This window comes from Nesoenas mayeri (assembly GCF_963082525.1).
Source record: "Nesoenas mayeri genome assembly, chromosome: 2".
Classification (NCBI taxonomy): Eukaryota; Metazoa; Chordata; class Aves; order Columbiformes; family Columbidae; genus Nesoenas; species Nesoenas mayeri.
The window spans coordinates 141,802,476-141,822,571 of NC_137543.1; the positions used below are offsets into that span (position 1 = coordinate 141,802,476).

The following is a 20,096-nucleotide window of genomic DNA, read 5'->3' on the forward strand; positions in this document are numbered from 1 at the left end:
GAAAAATCCAATCAACTTACCACTCACCTATAAACAACTGCTTTTCCAGCTCCAAATGCACCTACAATTAAATCTGGAAAAACAAAACAGCTTCAGAAGAATTATATAAAAGCCTCTCATACATTTTTTTTCCAGCCTAAATTAGATTAGTTATATTAAGAATGCAGTAACATAAAACAAATGTCATAATTTCTACATAATTTTTTCATGAGTGTACCTGAAAGAAAATATTTCACATTATGAGAGATGGGCTTATGAATTTCTTCGTTGTATCCACTAAGTGCCAGTCTATTTAACACAAGCTCACCCGTACCACAATCTCACTTCTCTCCAACTTGCATTAAAGGGGAAAAAACCCTATACATTTTACTTCAAACCATTACTTGCCCATTACACACAGAGAAGCAAAACACTTTGTCATCACTCTCATACAGGTCATGTCGAAAATGTATGGTGTTCCGTCCTGACAATCCTCCCCATCCTACTTTGTGTTTTGAGTAGTTTTAAGTATTTTGTTCGCTACCTTCAGCATTTCATCTCTGTGTACATAAATTCAACGCACAGGTGAGAGGGTGGCTGACTTCACAGTTTCTCATGTTTTCAGTGTTGCAGCAGCATATGCTAAGGCATTCAATAGTTATTTGTCTAAAGCCATCTTTTTCCCCACCAGTCACCATCTGGAACAGATGGAGTCAACTACACAAACACCACACTGGACCCTTGGGCACATCTTTGTTACTGGACACCGGCCTGGTTTAGGAACCTACAGGCCCAAATGTTTTTTTGGTGGATCACTCAGGCCTGCTAGAGAAAAGCTGGAGCCAAGCAGTGAGGAAAAAAGATCAATGCAGGAAAGTTCAGGAAAAGGAAAGAGCTTTGTTTCATTTCCAAAGCCCGAAGTGTCCATCTGTCCCCTTCACTCCACTGTTGTCATCACTCGATTTGATTTACACATGTTCAATTCAGTGGACCGAGACTTACAACAGGCCTCGTGGTGGTACAGACTGGCAACCTAAATGGATCTAAATGAGTTAATTAAACCAGCACTTAGGGTTGTAAACAAACCATGACTTGCTGCTTCCATAGTCTGAGCACTGGTTTGCTTGTGAAGCCCTGAAGTCATCGAGCGTGATGCAAATACAAAGTTTGATGCTGATTAGCTGGGTGAGTTTGGGCCAGGTCTGGCAGCGAGTTTTCCAGTGCTCTCTCTGCCTTTCAGATGGTCAGGATTTCACAAGTTTAAACAAGTACTCCACAAGGGCAATAGCCCGTCCTACAATGAATTCCATTAAATGATGCCCTAATAGGAACAGGCATGGACAGTTTATAGGTCCGGTTCTCTTTTTGTACAACAGTTACATTTTTCTATTTCCATTGGCCTTAGAGAAGTATGCTGCAGGGTCAGGAACACTTTAAATAGCAGAAGAAAATGAGTGTTGTTTCTCTCTCCTTTTAGGGACATTTATGAGTCCTTTTCATTAGCAGCTTTTATAGACAAATTGCACACAGTACCAAACCCAAAAGATATTTTTGCTTAAATAAACAACTGATTGAGACATAGCCATTACCATAAAGGCTCCACAGAGCACATGGTGGAATCTTCCCTGACAGCTCCCTGATAGCAGAATCCACAGTAACAGATTCAATATTCTGTTGTGCTTTTTTTGGTAGTTTTGCTTGGTTTGGTTTGTGTGTGTGTGTTTGACTTTTTGTTTGTTTCTTTGTTTTGTTTGGGTTTTTTTTTTTGGCATTGTTTTAAAGGAAAAGGAAACTTGTTATGAACAGAAGATGAAAGACAAGAAGGAAGGTGTTTCTGCTCTGTTGTTCCCAGATGGACGCTCATTATGAATCCTGCAACAGACTTAAATCAGGACATGTCCTGTTTCGTACTAGACTTGATCACTCAAAAGGTTTCAGTACAGGACTATGTTATGGCAGAGACAAACGAGGTAGATATCCAGCACTCATCCAGATCCTGGTCTTGTCATGATCTCATAATCTGATCTTTTGTTAAAAAGTAAAGCCCTTCGACTCTTCATGAGCACAAGGGAAAGCCTGAACACACAACTTGAGTATACTTAATAAAATGTAGACTGTTTGAATCTGAAGGTAAAAATCTGTCAGACAGAACCTCACTAGTACGAGTGAACTTTTTTGGGTATCTCCAACTGTGCAGACTTAGGTCCCTGCTATCTCGGCATCCTCACTTTAATATTAAAGGGGACTTTGTACATCTGCTTAATGGCTAAATTCTGGTTTCTATGGGACAGAGTGTCTACACGAGCAATGATAGGTCCCAGCCACCAGAATTATGGACTGGTTTTCCATAAGGAGTCTTTCTGCATTGCCACCTCAGCCAGGTTTGGAAACGCAGCAAAAAAGATGAGGACAGTCAGTCACGGCACCATCACAAAGGAACTATTTCAGCATAATCTATGGGCAGCCAGGACTGTGCTCATCCTGCTCTCCTTTGAAAGCTTTTACTTTTCCCCTCACATGTCCACATGACCAAGTCATTATATATTCAAGCAGAGTATTCACTGGAAGATCCATTAGGGACTTCACTTTGCTTCTACTTGTTCTGTCACAGAGCAATAGTTTTATTTCTTCTTTCTTTCATTGCCTTGTGGGGTGCAAGCCCTACACCCATCATTGGAAAAAAAAATTCTGATATTGATATGAATCCTTGAGATTTGAATACATATCAAATCAGAGCACATTTATAACCAGAAGTTTTGAATTTGCTGTGCAGAAGAAAAGTTACGAATAATTTATGTGAAAAAAATGCGTGAGATGTCTAAATTATCTGAAGTCTGGCAACTTTCCCCTCCCAAAAATAGAGAGAAGCTGTCTTTATTCATTGCTTGTTAATGTTACACATGCAATGTCATTGATGCAAAGGTCACTAGCTGAAAAATAAGGGTTTAACAAGCAATTTGGAATTACATAGCAAAATAGGCCAGCTTAACTACTTATAACCCTCCAAAACAGAGCCTGAAGGAAAGTGTATGAAAACCTTTGCTCCCTAGCATTTGTGAAGGCTTTTTTTCAAGCCCAGATGAAAGTGTGTATAAATAGAGAATGAAAGAGAGAGAAGTATCAGAATCACAAAATCTCCCTCCTTTTCTCATAATTCGTGTTTTCAGGAGGATGAATGACCTCATAGATTGAAGTAAATGACCACTTCGCCTGTGTCATCTCATTGAGAAGATCCTTTATCAGCTGTTACCCTTCAGAGAAGCAGATATCTGTAAGAAGGGGCTGGTGGCAGCAGCCGTGTGTTTCTGCCTCGTTACTGTTGTGGAATAAATGATCTGTGGGGTCACAACCACTCTGCAAAAGCTAAGAAAAGAAACATGGAGTGATTTTGAAGGAATTTTCAACTTGCATTTCAACACAGCTTGAAGGTCATGTGCACTAAAGTCCCAGTTGGTGGAGTTCACAGGGCTTAATCCTGAAACAAGTGTCTTTGGCATGTATAATACTTAACTGAAGTCAAGGGGAATTGTGAAAAGTTAAACAATCCTAATGCTTATTTTAAATTTTACTTTGCTCTGAAGGGAAGGCTTGTAAGATTTTTTTTGGTGAATAAAATCCATTTTATGGGATAAAACTGTTATAAATAGTCAAGGAAAGAGTATTCATAGATGGCACTGAAAGGCACTCTGGATTTTGTAAGCTGGTCTCTTTACCTGGACCTCCTGCCATGTGGCTGTGCCAGATCTGAAACTGATAAAGGGCAGAAACTCACCACGATTGTGACTAAGCCTTCAACCAACTGGAAGAAGTAGGAAAATCAACCAAGTCCTCCCTCCAGTCTCAACAAGATATATTTGTTTATTAACTTGAGCAAATTCTTTGATCCCCTGGTATTTTTAAAGGACATCTCCATCCCCTGCAAGAGATGCAGCCGCGGGGAGTTTGAGCAGGGAGGAACATGTGACGTGCTCAGCACCCCACACTTGTCTGGAGTCTATCCAGCAATCCCAAGAGCGGTGGCCAAGGCACGGTATCTCATCTCACTTCATGGGGGACAGTGGCCAAGAACAACAGCCAGAGAAGGACTCCATAATTGGCACACACTTCCCTTGTGAGAAACCCAAAAATGAAACAATAGCTGAGTCACCTCCCCACTGCAACTCTACCAGGATATAGGCAGGGAAGTGTTGACTTTATGGACTCCGAATGATTTACTGATAGCTTTAAACATCACTTTGTGTAGTCTGTCAGTTTAATTGCACAATATATATAGAGACTGGAAAACAATTAGAATCCCGTCTGAGTACAGATACTAATGGAAATTTCATAAAAGAGAGTGAGAAAACTGCGTAACTGTAAACTCTGTTAAAAAAATCTTTGTGAGGCTTTTTATTTCCCTCAGCAGACCAGGTGCCAAAAAGGCCCATGATCAGATTTCTATTTGTTTTCTAGGATTTCAGAGCACACTACACTCCCAAATCTCAGTAAGAAAGGTCCAGAATAAAATTTCCTTTAAATGGCCATGACTTCAAGCTTGACCATAATAAGGCACACAGGACTGTCCAGGTCAGCCAACTTTACTCAAGAATTTTTGTTAAATACTACAAATAACCACCACCCAAAATAGAGTAGTTTTCTTCCAGTCCTGCCATTCTCAACTGCCTTGACCCTTCTCTGCTTTTCAACCATTCTGGCAGCAGGTCTGTTAAGGGTAACACCTAAGGTGAATTAATTTCAATGCTTCCCTTTTGTCTGAATGAATGAATCCCTTTCATAATACGTTATTATTCATCGTACTACAAACAAATCCAAAAGAGGGCAATTAATGTTCTACCACTTCAGTAAATCCCTACTTACTGGGATTAATTGCTTTATTCCTATATGCAATTGGACACAATATTGTGATTTCTTTAAATATCTCAAAGAATTTTAGAAAAACATACCTGAAAATTACACAGACAATAATTTGCCATACAATTAACACATTTGTAGGAGATTTTTGGCTTGTTACTACATTTTGGATTGACTGTTCATGTGAAAACATAATTAGCTAGTAGAAATCCTTCAGCTTTTCTGCAGTTGCTGGCAGACCCCACGGCCTTGTTCTGGCTCCCATGCTCAGCAGTCCTCTCTTACCAGAACAGAGGCAGCTTCTCAATGATTTAGTTAGTTTGTCTTCCACAAATCTCCTAGACCAACTTCATAATTTAATGATCACTAGATTATGATTTGTGATATTGTTGGCACAATGCCTATTGTTCTCAAAAAAAATTATGAATGCTGAATAGATCTTGCCTCTCAGAAAGAAACTTGAGGGTTTTCTTCCTGCTGTTTGAGTCAACGTACTTAGCTGATGGAGCTGTTAAATACTCCTATTTTAATAAGATTAGACTGGATTACTAGACTTCCGAGGAAATTTTTTCCAATTATCACAATTGTTTCCTTCTTAAAATGTTTCTAGAATCATTTGTTTAAATTAACTACATGCTATTCTTAAGATAACAACTCAGTCCCAAATAACAAGGGATGAAGATGCCTTTGTACATTTCCCAGTGCTGACAAAGGCTTGACCAAAAAGAATAACTGAAAGAGCAGGCCAACAGCTGTTGAAGATGAACCTCCAGTGGCACTGATTCCAGGGTGACTCTCAAGGTTAACAAGGAAGATTTACACAAGCGTCTAAACAGGCAAGGAGTAGAAATTACAGTGCATAGTTTATTTGAGCAATTAAATAATTGACTAATCAATAGTCTTTGAATAGTGAGTTCATCTAGAGCACTGCTCTGAATCCACCCACACTGTTAAAAGAAACTGGTTACATTATCTGGGTTCAAAAACACATTTGAAGAAACCACAGTCTGCTGGAGGATATGCCACAAGAAGAAAGCAAGCTTAATGAGTTGAGTAAGTTATTCATTATAAACTATTTGCTCAGCTATTATCAGCCATCAAGTGACTGAACATATGCTGAAATGTGAGGGTGGACACTGTACAGCCTCCAAATGCCTGAGCCCTGTAGAGACAGATGAACCAGCTGGAAGTGTCGCACCATCACCTTGGTAATCACAGACTCCGAGCACTCAGTGAGGACCAGCTTTGAACAGATGCCCAGAAGCCAAAAGAAACAAATTCCTTTCCCATTAAACAGATTTATGGATTTCTTTTGTTCCTGTGAAAACTGAACTATGCTAATAGAAAAAGACAAAATTATAAATAAAATAAACTACAACTCAAGATACATGCCTAAACTGAGTCTTCATTCCCTGCTCCAGGCCTTGATAACATGAATAAAGCTCAGGATGGAGCGAAGGGGCCGTAAAAGCCCCACATTTAGTGAGGAGTGGAGTGGAAGCTATGTTGAGAGTTATCATGACATTGCTCAGATGTTTCAGTATAGAAGACAGACAGGAAGGCTGTGCTGAGGCAGGGATTTCAGAATTTCTTGGGCAAACCTTGAAGAGCTGCTGTTACAGAGAATTCCACAGCTATATAAATTGCCTTATGGGCCTCATCAGTATGACCACAGATAAAGCACGATGCTGCTTTGCCATGTCCTAACTTTGGCACTGAAAAGTGCACCACAGAATCCTGCACATAATTCTTTCCAGCTGCCACTGTATTTGCACATAAACTGATGAAAATATCCCCATCATTTACACTTTTTTCACTCCATTCACTGCGCCTTCCCTTTTATTTCTTTAATCCCCGCCCCCCTTTTTCTTTACATGACTCTCAATCCAGAGTAATTGCATTAAGTTAGTAATTACTATAGCAGCATAAGTGAGACCAGATCCCCCTCCTTTGAATGTGACCTTAGTACCTGAAGAATCAGAAAACTGTGAAATGGATCATCTGTTGAAAGATGTTACAATTATGTCAGTGTTAGTAAACTAGCGTTTAGAGAACGCGCCTGTGTGCCACATCAGCACTGCCCGTGGTGGTGTCATTAGAATGGCCCTAAAGCAGTTGGCCCAGGACAATTATTAGTCTCCAAAAGAGAGCGCAAGAGTTCAGAGCCAAAGAACAGCGTATTTAATTTACTAGTGTAGGTGCAGTTTAAGAGGACTAATTGGTCTTTTCCTTCAAATCCTGGATACATACTGTGTACTGCAGAGATACTGAGTATCTCAAGTAAATATGGTACAAAGTTTGCCAGTGTCTTGCCTGGAAGACTGGGAAAGCTGCATATTGTTTGTTCTTCTGAATAGTCACATCAAAAGCACAGAAGTGGCTTGGTACGTTCAATCTATCTGACTGACATGCTTAATCTGCCGCCTTCTTACTGCCTCCCTCTCACTGGCCTTATCCAACAATAAAGGTCGGTTGGGTTCTGTCTGACTCTTATACGACTACAGAGTCATGTGCTGTGGGTGCCAAAAGTTCACATAAGTTCATGGAAGAAAAGTCTGTCAAGGGCTACTGAATTTTAAGATGCCACCTCCAACTCCGGAACACCTTGCTCCTCCAGTTGGTAACAGCTGGGTGAATATTCTGGGAAACACCACAAAAACTGTACAATTTCCTTGATATCTGTTGTTGGCCACTGCTGGAGACAGGCAACAGTTCTAGACAGATCTTTAATTGGTATCAGTATGGCTGTATTATGTTCTCCCCTGCTTGCTCTGCTACCCCACCGTTAGTCCTGTCTCTGATCAGTTTTCTCCCATATTTACTATGCAACTGGGGTCCTGGGGGACAAAAGGGTCTTCCTCTGCCTTTCCTAGATAAGACCAGGAAGCAGGAGGTGGTCTCTTTCCCTTTGCTGGCCAGGAGCTGGTGGAAGAAGAGGAAGGAGAAACCACTCCTCCATCCAAAGGAAAGCTGAGGGATTTGAACAGCACTAAATATTAGACAGCTTTTGTCTGCTCCCTGTTTCCTTCTCTGTTCCTTGACTGTGATTCAACCTCACTTTTTAGGAACTGTATTCCCCAACTTGTAACTCAGTCTCTAAGAGCCTTGATTCCTGAGCTCAATCCAGCGAGCCCAGTATGAAGCTCAGCAGTCTGTGATAAGAAGTTGCACACGCAAGTGGTCTCTTCTGGCCTCCAGGTCTGTGACCTGCTCAAACATTAATACATGGTCTGATTTAATGAAGGTCTGAAAATCTAAGAGCTCCGAAAATGTTTCACAGTGCAGTAAAAATGAAAAGGCAGAGTAACTCCCACCTCTCAGCCTCTCATTTCCCAGCAGGGATGTGCCTGCCTCATGAACAATGTTAAGCACAAGGATTTGAGTAAGTTGTACAAACACAGCTAAAATTATGAGTCCTCACAAACTGGTGCCAGTCCTTAACCTCTCACAATCATGATCCCTTTTTGAGCTCATTTACCTTCACACAACACTTGAACTCTAGTCATGGAAGACCTAACTGCTCAGAGAATCTCACCTTAGACTGTAACAATACACCTTTATACCTTTAGCCAGACATTACAACTGGCTCTCATTTCCAAGTCTTTGGGAACCCAACTTCTGAGAGTCAGCATACTTTGGTCTTATTACTTTTTCCTTTTATAAAATGGCGGGTTTTACAATACACAGATTAAAAAGCTTAAACGAAAAAGTAATTTTGGAAGCACTGAATTAAAGGCTAGTTTCCTAGGCCTTCTATAGTCAGCAAAAACTCTGTCTCTCAGCTGACATCTAAAGTAAAACTTCCTTCCCATTCCTTCCAAGCTCAGCCCCTCATTTCCTCTGCCCTTGAGCATTTCCATCAAGAGACAAAGAAGAAAAGCTCTTTGACACAAGAAGGGTTACTAACTGCATGGCCTGGACTTGCATTTCCCCATATTATTTCTTTTTTTTTTTTTCCTTTTTCCCATAGGAAGACATTCTATTTTTGTGCTAATACTGTGCCATGGTTGTGCTATTTTTACAGCTCTCTTTTGGTACTTTAGGTCTTTGTGAATTAAGTAAGAGGTGGTTGACTGACAGTAAGGTTTTCTTCTGTCATTTTTGACAAATTCTCACCAGTACTCTGGACTGCTCATCCAGATATTCAACTGGGGGATGGAGGGAGAATCTAGTTACTAGAAATGCAGAAGTGGTTGTGTTTTGTTTTGTTTTGTTTTTTCTAAAATAAGTAATTCATGTAATAAAACCAAACCATCTAACAGAGTGGACTGATATCACAATGTGAAATTCTGCAGGTAGGATGTGTAGTGGAGCTAACAATGACAAGTAGAATAACTCCAAGAAATCTTACAATTGAATTGACTACAGCAGTTCCTCAGTACACTTTTAGAAAGACTAAGAGCCATCATCCAAACTTTTCACCCATTAGCTTAAAAGGTGCTCCACATAAAGTGTGCTAATAAACTAGTTAGACTTCTACTCTTCTTTCTTCCCCATGTGCCTCATAGAAGACCTGAAAGAATCTCTCCCTTCTCTCTCTCTATCTTTTCAATCTTAGAAATGTCAGGAATGCAATATCCTGTTTTCTTTGGTTTTGCTGGAGGCCTTATGGATGCTTTAGGAAATGTTTAAATGCTGAAACTTAATAAAAAGCTCCATTGTCCAAAAGAACCTCATTAGTCATGGACAATGAAAGACTATTAATAGCAACATCAACAATATGCAAACAAAAAGTCAGAACAGTGTTTGAAAGCCCTTTCTTTTCTCAAATGCTAAAGATCATCTCAATTCAGCCTTGTGATAGCCTCACTTTATTACTCCTCAGTCAGCTTCTCTGTTTTTAAGACCGCAATTTCTTTTGTAAACAGCCCTTCCTAGCTCTTCCGCTCTTGAAAAAAGACATCTCTTTCAAGGTGTTTACAATCCATCACAAAAACTTAAAAGAGATTACCATTTTTGTCCCCTTGAAAATCACAATTTTCACTTTTGAAACAACACAACTTTTAAGAATACTTGTCTTGAACTAACCCAGGCTAACTAAAGTGATTTCATAGTAAGTTAGGGAAGTAAAGACTATTACCATTATACTGTGGATGAACTTTTCACAATAACAAAATGTGTAGTTTTACTGCACATTATTGCTAAGGCTTCTGAATTGTGATGAAAAGAAACAAACCAGATTTGCTTCTAGAAAGTAAATACAAGCACATTTAAAATAGCTCCACCATTCAGACTACTTATGATGCTATGAACATGCCTCTTAAAATAATAAATACCTTCCCCAGCGAAACTCAACTAATGTTACAAACATGATAGATTTGAATGCATGTCAGGTATACTGGAAGAATCAAAGCTAACCTAAACCAGAAGAGTCCATATAGCACAATGAAAACACAAAAGCGATGAAAAGACCCAAATGAAATATCTGCCTTTAAGCAATGTCTCTGCTTTTTTGTAATGCGGTCAAAGCCATAAAGAATTTATGTACAGCTCAGTGTCCCTTCGGACAGCAAAAGCAACTCAGCAACACAACCAAGTCAATCTCTTCTTCTACAACGCAATATGTTTTTAATTAGGAAAGAATGTCAGGATGAAGGCGACCTTACAAGCTCAATAAGCTGAGAGCATTCAGTTTTTGGAAGGGAGGGGAAAGGGTTAAGCTTTTTATTGTAAACTTCACATGTTTTATGTTAATGTAACCATTTAAGCCCTTTCTTGACTTTCTGATCATGTCTTTTGACAGGAAAGGGAGTATTTGTTTTGTCTGATTTTAACTCTCAGGAAAGCAAGCTAGAACTATCCAAAAATGTCTATTCTGACCTCTGCCTCCCGAAAGGAGCAGATGCATTTTCCAGAGCATGGAAGTAAGAAATTCCCTTACTAATGGAAAAATCTTACCTGGGTAATCATTCTTGTCTACATCTGAGTCTCCTCTTAGAGTGAAGCCAAATCCCGAGGGCATGGACTGTGAGGCCCAGGCTCCATTGAGAACCTGGGAAGGGTTAGTGTTTAACCCATTATTGTATCCATTGTAAATGAACACTTTCCCTCTTCTGTCTTCTCCTGCAAATGGTGCACCAATAGCAATGTCTGCAGTGCAACAGAAGAATAAAAAGAATGAGTGCAATTCAAATAAAGCAAAAATTAAGTCCCTGTAGGAGAAAAGGAAGCCTCCACCATGGCGTCCAGTTGGGCTGAACTTCATGGAGGGATTCCAGCACAACACAGTGACGGTGTTCTCAGCAGTCACAATCTGAGTGCTTCTTCCCACAGGATGAGATTTGGATTTTGTGCACCCTGAACATCAATACAATCTCATGGCTCCTGATATGACTTATCCCTTGTAGAGCAGCCACACGTGAGCAACATTGTCCAGGAGTCTAGCAGTTAGAGCACCGTGAAAAACAGCCCTCAAGTCAAGGTGGAGCTAAGTACATTAATTTTTCCTTAGTGGACCAACTATATTTAAGGCTATTGTGCAAAATATCTCCTCCAGGAAAAACTCCTTGGGGCTTTAGATACAGAGATGCCTGCTTTGCAATTCCCTAATACCCTGGAAATAAAAAGTAAGGAAATGCATGCAGGGAAAACCAGGGTGTTATTGACTACGTCTAGGAAGCTAAGTCTAGGAGCTCAAAGCAGCCAGGCTATCTCAGATAATTAAGCAAGTTCATTTACTTGGACCATTTTCTTGAATTTAGGCTCCCACTTAACTTCCATGAACATTTTGTTGTGTGCGTGTGCTATAAGAATTTGAAAAACGTCCCATTATGCACCTGTTTCTTTCAGCACCTAAGTACCTAATTCAATTCTCAAACTCATTCAAGCATTTGAGGAGAGAAAGAGAACTCTGCTTTTAAACATATGCAACATCTTAACTATTTCAATGTAATTATAGTCAGAAAACAACATACAATATTTTTATTCAAATGAACATGCTAATATTTAATAAAAAATAGTACTGTAGTCAATATGACTGTCCTCCTATAGGTAAGCTTTTAACGGTTTGGCCATCAATATCAGTTTCAGTAGGATGAGCATAAATTGTTGTGACTTTCAAGGTCAGTTACATGTTAAGAAGTCTTTTTCAGGCACTGCACAGACACTTCATATTCACTGCTTAGCTATTTTTAATTTCAGTGTTATACAGAGATATATATTACTCCATTACACATGAATTACCGTTATACCCATCTTGATTGAGATCTCCAAGGTGTGTGATTGCGCTGCCAAATCTACCGAACACTTCAGTGCCTGTTAGAATTTGTGCATCTCGGAAGAGGAAAGCACTTTCTTGCAGGTATAGATAAACTTGCCCGACTTCTTTAGGCTTGCTTTCAAATTCTCGTTCCATAAAGAGAGGGGCACCAACTAGGATATCATCTAAACTGGAACAGTCAAACAAAAACAAGTGTCACTGAGAGATTGAGTGTAACCAACACAGTTCATGCATTTGTTAAACAGGAAGCTGATAATTATCACAGAGTCAAAGACTAAGTGAGGGAAGAAGGCACTTCTGGAGTTCTAGTCCAAACACTCAGTCAAAGCATGGTCAACGAGGGAAGGTAGCCCAGAGCCATGCTCACTCCTGTTTTTAATATCCCCATGGATGGAGACTCCACAACTTCTCTGTGCAACTGCTTCCAGTGACTGATCACCCTCACAGCAAAAATGTTTCTTCTTAGGTTTAAACAGAATTTCCTGTCCTTCAATTCATGCCCACAATAGACACTGAAAAGCTAAACTTTGCAGTTAATGATCCAGAAGTCAGGAATTTAACTCAGAGGGGATCCATGCTACTTGAACAAGTTCTGCAGATCTATCCTGCTAACAGCACTAGTGAGAGGCAAATTTCAGCATAAATCTAGTTTTAAAAAATTATTGATCGGTAAGCGAACAACTGAACAAAAGTTGCCACTTTCCAGCATATTGTTGAAGTAATATACATAAAACATGTGTAGACATCAATTAATGGAGAATACCTCATCACTAATTCAAAAGGAAGCTGGGAGACAAAGCCAAAACTTTATTTCTAAAAAGACTTTCATTGAATGTTAGGCACAGGAGTTGTTGCAGTGCTCACAAAATTTGCTGTATTAAGTATTAAAGAGAAAGGACATCATAAAATAATAGAAATATGAGGCTTAGAGGGAAAAGTCCTTCTGTCCATTCTGCTACTCCAAGAAGAATCAGTAAAAGAAGACAGGTTAATCCAAGGTTATTTTGCATGTTGTTGTTCTAAACAGGGATGTTTGAAAACATGTTACTAACATTCGTTCAGGGACAAAAAAAGACCCTTTACTGGACACTAAAGAATAAAATCAAGCAAGACTGACAGAGATATAACAAGCAGAAATATTCTTAATGGGTTATTCTGAGATATAAAATGATAGCGTCGGATTAATTTCTGAAGGCTGCCCAAGCCCTAATAGTACAATTCCCATTATATAAAGCGGATATTGGTCATCCATATTAAGGAACTCTGTTACTGAAAACAACCAATACTACTTGATCCCAGAATTTTTAATTTGTAAAACATATTCCCAATAGTGATGTTTTCACAAAGGCTTTACCTACTAGTGAAATAATCAGTAAAATTGCACTACGTTGCTCTTCCCAATCTTGATAGAAAAAAAACCCATATAATTTAGGAGCACCTCAGCTACTAATTGACCATAGATAAATACTAATGTCCTAAGATATGTACCTTAGAATTTGGTACAGAATATCTCATCTAGAAGCCTTTTATTCACATTGTAGAACTTACACTTTCTATGAATTGTGACAAAGTACTTCTAGAAATGTTATTTTTCTATTAAGTTTCATAATATGTTTCCATAAAGGAAACTGTAATTCAAAATGTCAGGTCACTTTGGTACAGTTGTTCTATTCTTTATATGTCCCATTTTACCCCATGGCATGGATAACTTAAAAAGGAAGGAAGCAGATGCTGACTTAACATCAAAAGTGGGATTTTCCTTCCACAATAACATCAAAAGGCCTCCTCTACAATGGAAGATGTTGTTAGCCAGGACAGAATGTCAGATGAAACGGTTGCCATGAAGCAATAACAACAATGAAAATGGATCATGAATGCTCTTTTTTTTTTTTTTACAGGTTATTTTACATATGCCATGTACAAAAAGCATTACCCCACAGCACTATCACCAATTATTATTTTATTACACCACAGTCCAAATATTCTTGGTAAGACTGGGACTCCATGGTGTTGTGTACTGTATGAACTACTAAGTAAAATATAATCTTGCCTCCAATTAATATTTTACACATGAAGGACTGTAAAACTAAGGGACGATTTGTTTAGAGGTTGTAAGGAACCAAAATATTCAGAGCCAGAAAGCTCTCAGTACATCGATGTAAAATAATTAGATACCTAGATACTTTTGAAACTCTGGTCCATAGAGCAATATCCAGAGTGCCTAAAATGGTGAAAGGAGAGAGGCAGACTATTTATCATCCACAGTGGCTTAAAATTCTCTGAGCAGAAGCCTAACCCAAAATACAAGATGCAGCAGGTGAGACAGAACACAAGCAGACAGGAGCTGGAGTCTTTTGTATAAGGATCACAGCATCTAAGCTGGAAGTGCATAGTGCTGGGTTGTTTTTCTAGGAAAATTTCTACTTTGTTAAAATAAATGACAATGATTGTACAAAATACATGAATAGTCCAGGGAGCAGGGACCAGAACCCCATAACTAAGGTGGCTCATCTTTTGACGTGCTGAGAGAAAGTTGGGAGGAAGGCAGCCATCTAATCACACTAAGCTATTTCTAAAATAGTTACGAGCAGCAGAGATACCTGGAACACCCGCAGCCCTTAGTTTGCCTTCCCTTCAGGTCTTGGTCTGTCCCACCCACACCAAAGCTTTCCTTTCCTCACTCTCTTGCTTTTCCCACTTCTCTGTCAGTGCCAAGCTGCTTCAGCAAGTCCTCTGCAAGAACGAATTCTCCCTCAGGCAATTCTAGTACTTTTTTTTTCTGTTGTTTGTTTGTTTTTCCTGCTGTTGTTGTACAGAGCAGTGTACTATAGCCGGAGAGAAAGGATTCTTCGGCTACCCTGCTCTCTCTAATCCTCATTTATTTATTCCTGGTTTACCTCCAAGCAGGTAATAACTTGCTGCTTACACATTTTATAGTCAGTTTTACCTACAGTTTAAGTATTTAGACATCAAGCAGTCAAGGGGAGTCACTTGTTGGGTTAAAAGCACCTATGTGATTTGAATTATTCAGGGTATTTTGTGAAGAAGGGTATTTCAATTGGCTTTTAAATCGTAGGAGTTTATATTTACAAAACTGGAGTTCTGAGCCAAATTCAGGTTGATGTGATCCCTTTTAAAACAGTAATATTAAATCATAAATTGCAGTTCAGTGTGCACTGGTATTTTGAACTGGTTCATTAGATTAATTTCACTACTGCACTAAGATGTTGCAGTTAACATAAATTGTCTATTTTTTTTTTTTCAGCACAGAAAGGTAACCAGCCAGTATTGCTTCCCTTCTGATGTAAAAAACCCCATAATCTCTAAAAAGCACAGGCTGACCACCTGCTGAGACTTTGCAGTTTCTTTGTATCCTGCCGAGTAATAAAAAGCAGGAGTATGGGAAATGTCAAGAGGTCAAACTATAACTATGGGAAGCTTAGATATAGGCCAAATAAAAGACCAGTAAACAGTTTATTTCACTATTTTTATTGGACTGTTTCAGTCTAAATTGAAAGTGCTCTCTTTTTTCCTCTTTACTAGGAATGTAATCTGTAAATTGATGACAAAGCTTGATTTGTTAAGTTTGATTGTGGATTTTTCATTATTAGCTGTGGGCAACTGAACAGTAGTTCAAACAATATCTTCAATTTCCATGTTCTGCCTACAATCCTGATGTGGTGCAAATAAAACTGCAGGAATCACCCTGGAACACCTGCAGAACTGCTGGAGTAGAAGGTCCAAAGAGTTTTTTTTCCTAGGATGAACCTAATCTTTGAGCCACATCTTCAGTCTTGTTACAGCAGAGCATCATTTCTATTAATCTTTTCAACATATAACTTAATCAGGTTTCCTGTACAGATAAGCTGATCACTACCTCCTTTGTCTTTAGCTGCACAAAAACCCCAAGTGAATTTGAAGTGGTCATTTCCCTTTTGCCCCCCTCCCTTTTTTTTTTTTGTCCTCTGTTTTACTCTCCCTTTCAGATAAATATTTCTACCAACTATATGTGCAAACCAGCAAAGACAGACCACATATCTAATCAGACATGTTTATCAAGTAGAGCTTTTTGTGTTTTGTTTTCTGTGGGATGTTTGGATCTCAGAGAGAGTAATTAGATTTCTTTTAAGATATAGACTGGGAGACCACACAGGCCTCAACAGCAGTTTGATTATATCATTGACATAAACTGTGGCCTTAGAGGTACACAGAAAATATGAGACTTGCCAAGTAACCCTATGATTCACAGGAAACAACCTGCAAGAGAAATAGTTTGGTTCAGTAAGAAGTTAAATAGGAAGTTCCCTGAAAGTCTAGAGAGTGTCTATTGTAACTTATTGTAATGTTTCTCCACCCTTTCACATTAGTAATGCATTATGGTAAAATTAAACTAATCCTCACTCTGTATACCATAAAAATATGAATTTTCAAAAGCTACAGTACAAAGATAAAATTTGGCCTTAGAAACTTGGAAAGATTTGAGCACTACGAAGACAGGGCAGAAACCATTGAAGCCTTTTTGGTTGGTTGGTTTGGTTTGGAACTGTGTAACATTTTATCATCTTGTTACTTTTCTCTTTTCTTGTATCCTTCACTCTTCGAGGGTTCGCTAGTGACTGACCGGAAGCAATGATTCAGCCCAGAGAAATTGTTTAATGCACTGTGTTTAAGAACCTGATGAGAAATACTCACAAGAAAAGAACATGAAACAGACACATCCGAGATATTTTGCAAAAGGCAAGAGTATGCCACAGCACTAAATATAATCCTGGCTCACCTTTGGGCAAACTTCCAGGCCTCTGAGATTCATGGATTGTTACCTCCTTGCAAGAAAGCTAGTATCAACATTCACTTACTAAAGTCCTGTTCTTCTAATTTAATTAGACTTTACATTGGTTCAAAGTTAGCAAGAGGTTTTTTTTAACAGGGTCTGAAATGCCTGAGTGTCTTAGGCATGATCATGGGAGCTGAGCAGCATTGTCCCTCAGACAAGCACAATACCTGTCATAGCAGCTGTCATAGCAGCTGTGGGCCATGGACAATTTTTGGTCCTCTGGATGATGAAAATGAATAGCCAACCAGCAGGTGCTGGAATAAGGAGCTGATTACACTGGAAAGCTTTTAAAATTGAGAAGTGAGGCTACAGATGGTCTACATGTGAGAAGACTTACCTGATTTTGAGAATGGGAGGAAGAATTTCTGACTTTCACCCATCCCCAGCAGTAGCTAACACTGTTTATTTACACTTCTTCTACCTTGATCTGTTTTCTAAGGTTTTGGACATTCCTGTTCTGCCACACTGCTTTATGCAAATGTTCAGGAAGATAAACTCACTCAAACTAGGCCTGCAAATACTTGTGCCACTGTGATTGCACAAAGATAAGCCTATGTGAACAATTGAAAATAGAAAAGCAGAGAAGCCAAGAGAAGCATTTTGAGGTATGAAGCACCTGAAAACCTGTGTTTGTTAATAAATATCAGGCATTGCTTCCATGAATGTTCAGTGGAGCTGAATATATTTAGTAACCTACCCATCATTGTTAACATCAGATACTGCCACAGTGTAACCAAAATAAGACGCCATCTGGAAATAAAAAACAACAGATAGGCTTTCATATCAGATATCAATTTTTAAAAAGTTTTACCGATAATCCTCTTTGTTTCTATGGTTATTAATTCCAAAAAATACTTTATATATTCTTGAAACTTTTAAAATTAAACCATATCCTCTATAGATATAACACTTCATCACATAGTTGCTTGGCATTACCTGTTCACCAGTGAAGTTCTGGATAAATGTCAGGTCTGAAGAATTAATAATTGAGACCTGGTAACAGAAAAATATGGAAAGTTTCAAGCATATATGGAGATGCTACAATACAACATCACTGCAACCCAATTTTACACACCAAAGGATGGCCCAAGTGGCCAAGAAAAAACATCAATTATTTTGTTTCATCACAGTTTTCTTCTATAATATTGAACAAATTGAAAAAGATTTCACGAGCCTCAGGTTCCTTGTAAATAAAATGGGGAAAAGACTATTTTCACTCCTTACTGGACACTGTGAACAGCATCAAATCACAGACTATCAGCTAAACAGTGACTATACTAGTACGCGTGAAAACATTAACTTAAAACATAAAGAAATATACATACATATATACATACACATCTACACACCTTTGCTCAAAAAAAATGGTATTAATAAATTCCAGAGACACAAGGAGTTTGGGGTCCCCAAAACCAGAGAAAGTATCTGTGGCTGGGATCTCTGTTTCCCAGTCAGGTTAGTTCTGAAACTTTCCACACACATATTTGTTTTCTCCCTTCACTTCTAACTGCATCTCATGACTCTTTGCATCTGGTATTCAAAGTATATACTTAGAGCACTGAAAATAAACACCGAGTATGAACAATCTGAATTTGGACTTCACTGCGGACACAGGATTGCACATGACATATGCCAGCATATGGGCAAGTTTAGGTCTGATAACACTCAGCGGGTGTAGGGATACTAGTCATACTCAAAACATGTTTGTAATTGGCTACTGAAAACAAACTTCAGAAGGGACTAAGTGCTTAGTATTCAAAGCCCAAATGAGTAAGGCATTTCTATACAGCCAGGTTAGCCTGAGGGTGAAGGTCAGTGACAGTTTTCTTAGATTAGAAAATTTAGGATCAAAGAGACAGAAAATATAATGTAGCCTTTAATCTTCAAAATGGTCTAACTGCATTCTCACTACAAAAAGGATAAAATGTGGGTCCAGTACATACATAGCCAAAGTTCTGTGCTCCCTTTGGGACTCCAGCAACCAACTCTGAAAAGACAAAAGGTCAACAGTGAAATGGTTATGCTGAGCAGTGCATGCAACCTGTATCCCATGCCACTTAAATATTCCTTAACCCTTAGGATTTTGCTGTGTTATCTGTATCAGAAACACCTGCAAATCACTTCAAGACATGAATTCGTAAGATTTTAACATTCATTCAGTGCATTTAGTTCCATTAAATGTTACATCTTAGCTGTTGAATACACTCATCCACAGATCTCTTTCTGTCTACCATTACTTAGCATAGTATAGTAAAATAAAGGTCTTAGTACAATTCAGCTCGTTACCTGACAACTGTGGATTGATGGAACCAGTTATAGTTGTGGCATCACAAACTAGAGTACAGAAGCTAATCACAACTGTCTTACAAATACCCCTTTTCTTTCTGGCTGCACATGATGCCATGAAAGGGCTCAACAAGTTCTGCACAGGTTATCTAAAAGTATTACAAGGAAATTTTTGTGAGAGGAATTTGGGGAAGCCATTGAACAAGAACATGAAACATTGGACCTGGCTGCCTTCTAGGATGTAATTCTGCTCAATGGTGAAATCTTAAGCAATTAGTAGAAAAAATGGAAAAAAAATATAAGAAGAGCAAAGTCACAGCCTGCAGTTTTACTGTCTCAACCTTCCCTCACTAGGACATCCACATCAGAAGACAGCAGCAGAACTTCAGATACCAGGGCACCTCAGACACCTGGCTGTAGTGGCCTAGCATTCCTCTGTTCCTCTCTGGGTTTATATCCTCCGCTGTGCTTGAATGTGTTTGGTGAAGGGGAGATGGAAACAGTAATGAATGACTGAACAGGACACAGGATGATTCCTAGGTCAGACAATAATGTAATTCTTTGTGCCAATCATTCACGTGACCTACTTATTCAAGAATCATCAATTATAAAACTGTGAGTATGCACGAAAAAAAAACCCAAACCAAACCAAACCATATATATAGGTGGTTGCAGCCTTCCATTACCAAGCACACATCCACATTATCGCATTCAATCAAAATAATCTTTTTTTTTTTTCAGCACATAGTAGCACAGGACAGGAAGCTATACTGGGATTAAGCAGCAGCAGTTCTGAGGAGCTGAGTTAATTTCTAGAGTTGTATTATGTCTCTGTTGGCTTCAGTTCCTCAGTGCACCTTGCTCTACTTTATCAAATCATGACTGTAAAGACCTGGAAGGTGGCATTTTATAGATCGTGAAACATTT

General features: G+C 38.9%; 1 protein-coding gene across 1 annotated transcript in view; it reads right to left on the bottom strand.

Annotated features, from left to right (window-relative positions):
• The window catches only part of ITGA8 (integrin subunit alpha 8), a gene marked incomplete at both ends in the record, with an annotated part of 101,156 nt that overhangs the window by 61,189 nt on the left and 19,871 nt on the right, over positions 1–20,096 (bottom strand). Inside the window, 6 exons of the mRNA XM_080339908.1 lie at positions 28–73; positions 10,729–10,920; positions 12,013–12,218; positions 17,581–17,633; positions 17,820–17,876; positions 18,827–18,870. Coding sequence (XP_080196034.1) covers positions 28–73; positions 10,729–10,920; positions 12,013–12,218; positions 17,581–17,633; positions 17,820–17,876; positions 18,827–18,870 — 598 coding nt within the window. The remainder of the gene's footprint in view (positions 1–27; positions 74–10,728; positions 10,921–12,012; positions 12,219–17,580; positions 17,634–17,819; positions 17,877–18,826; positions 18,871–20,096) is intronic.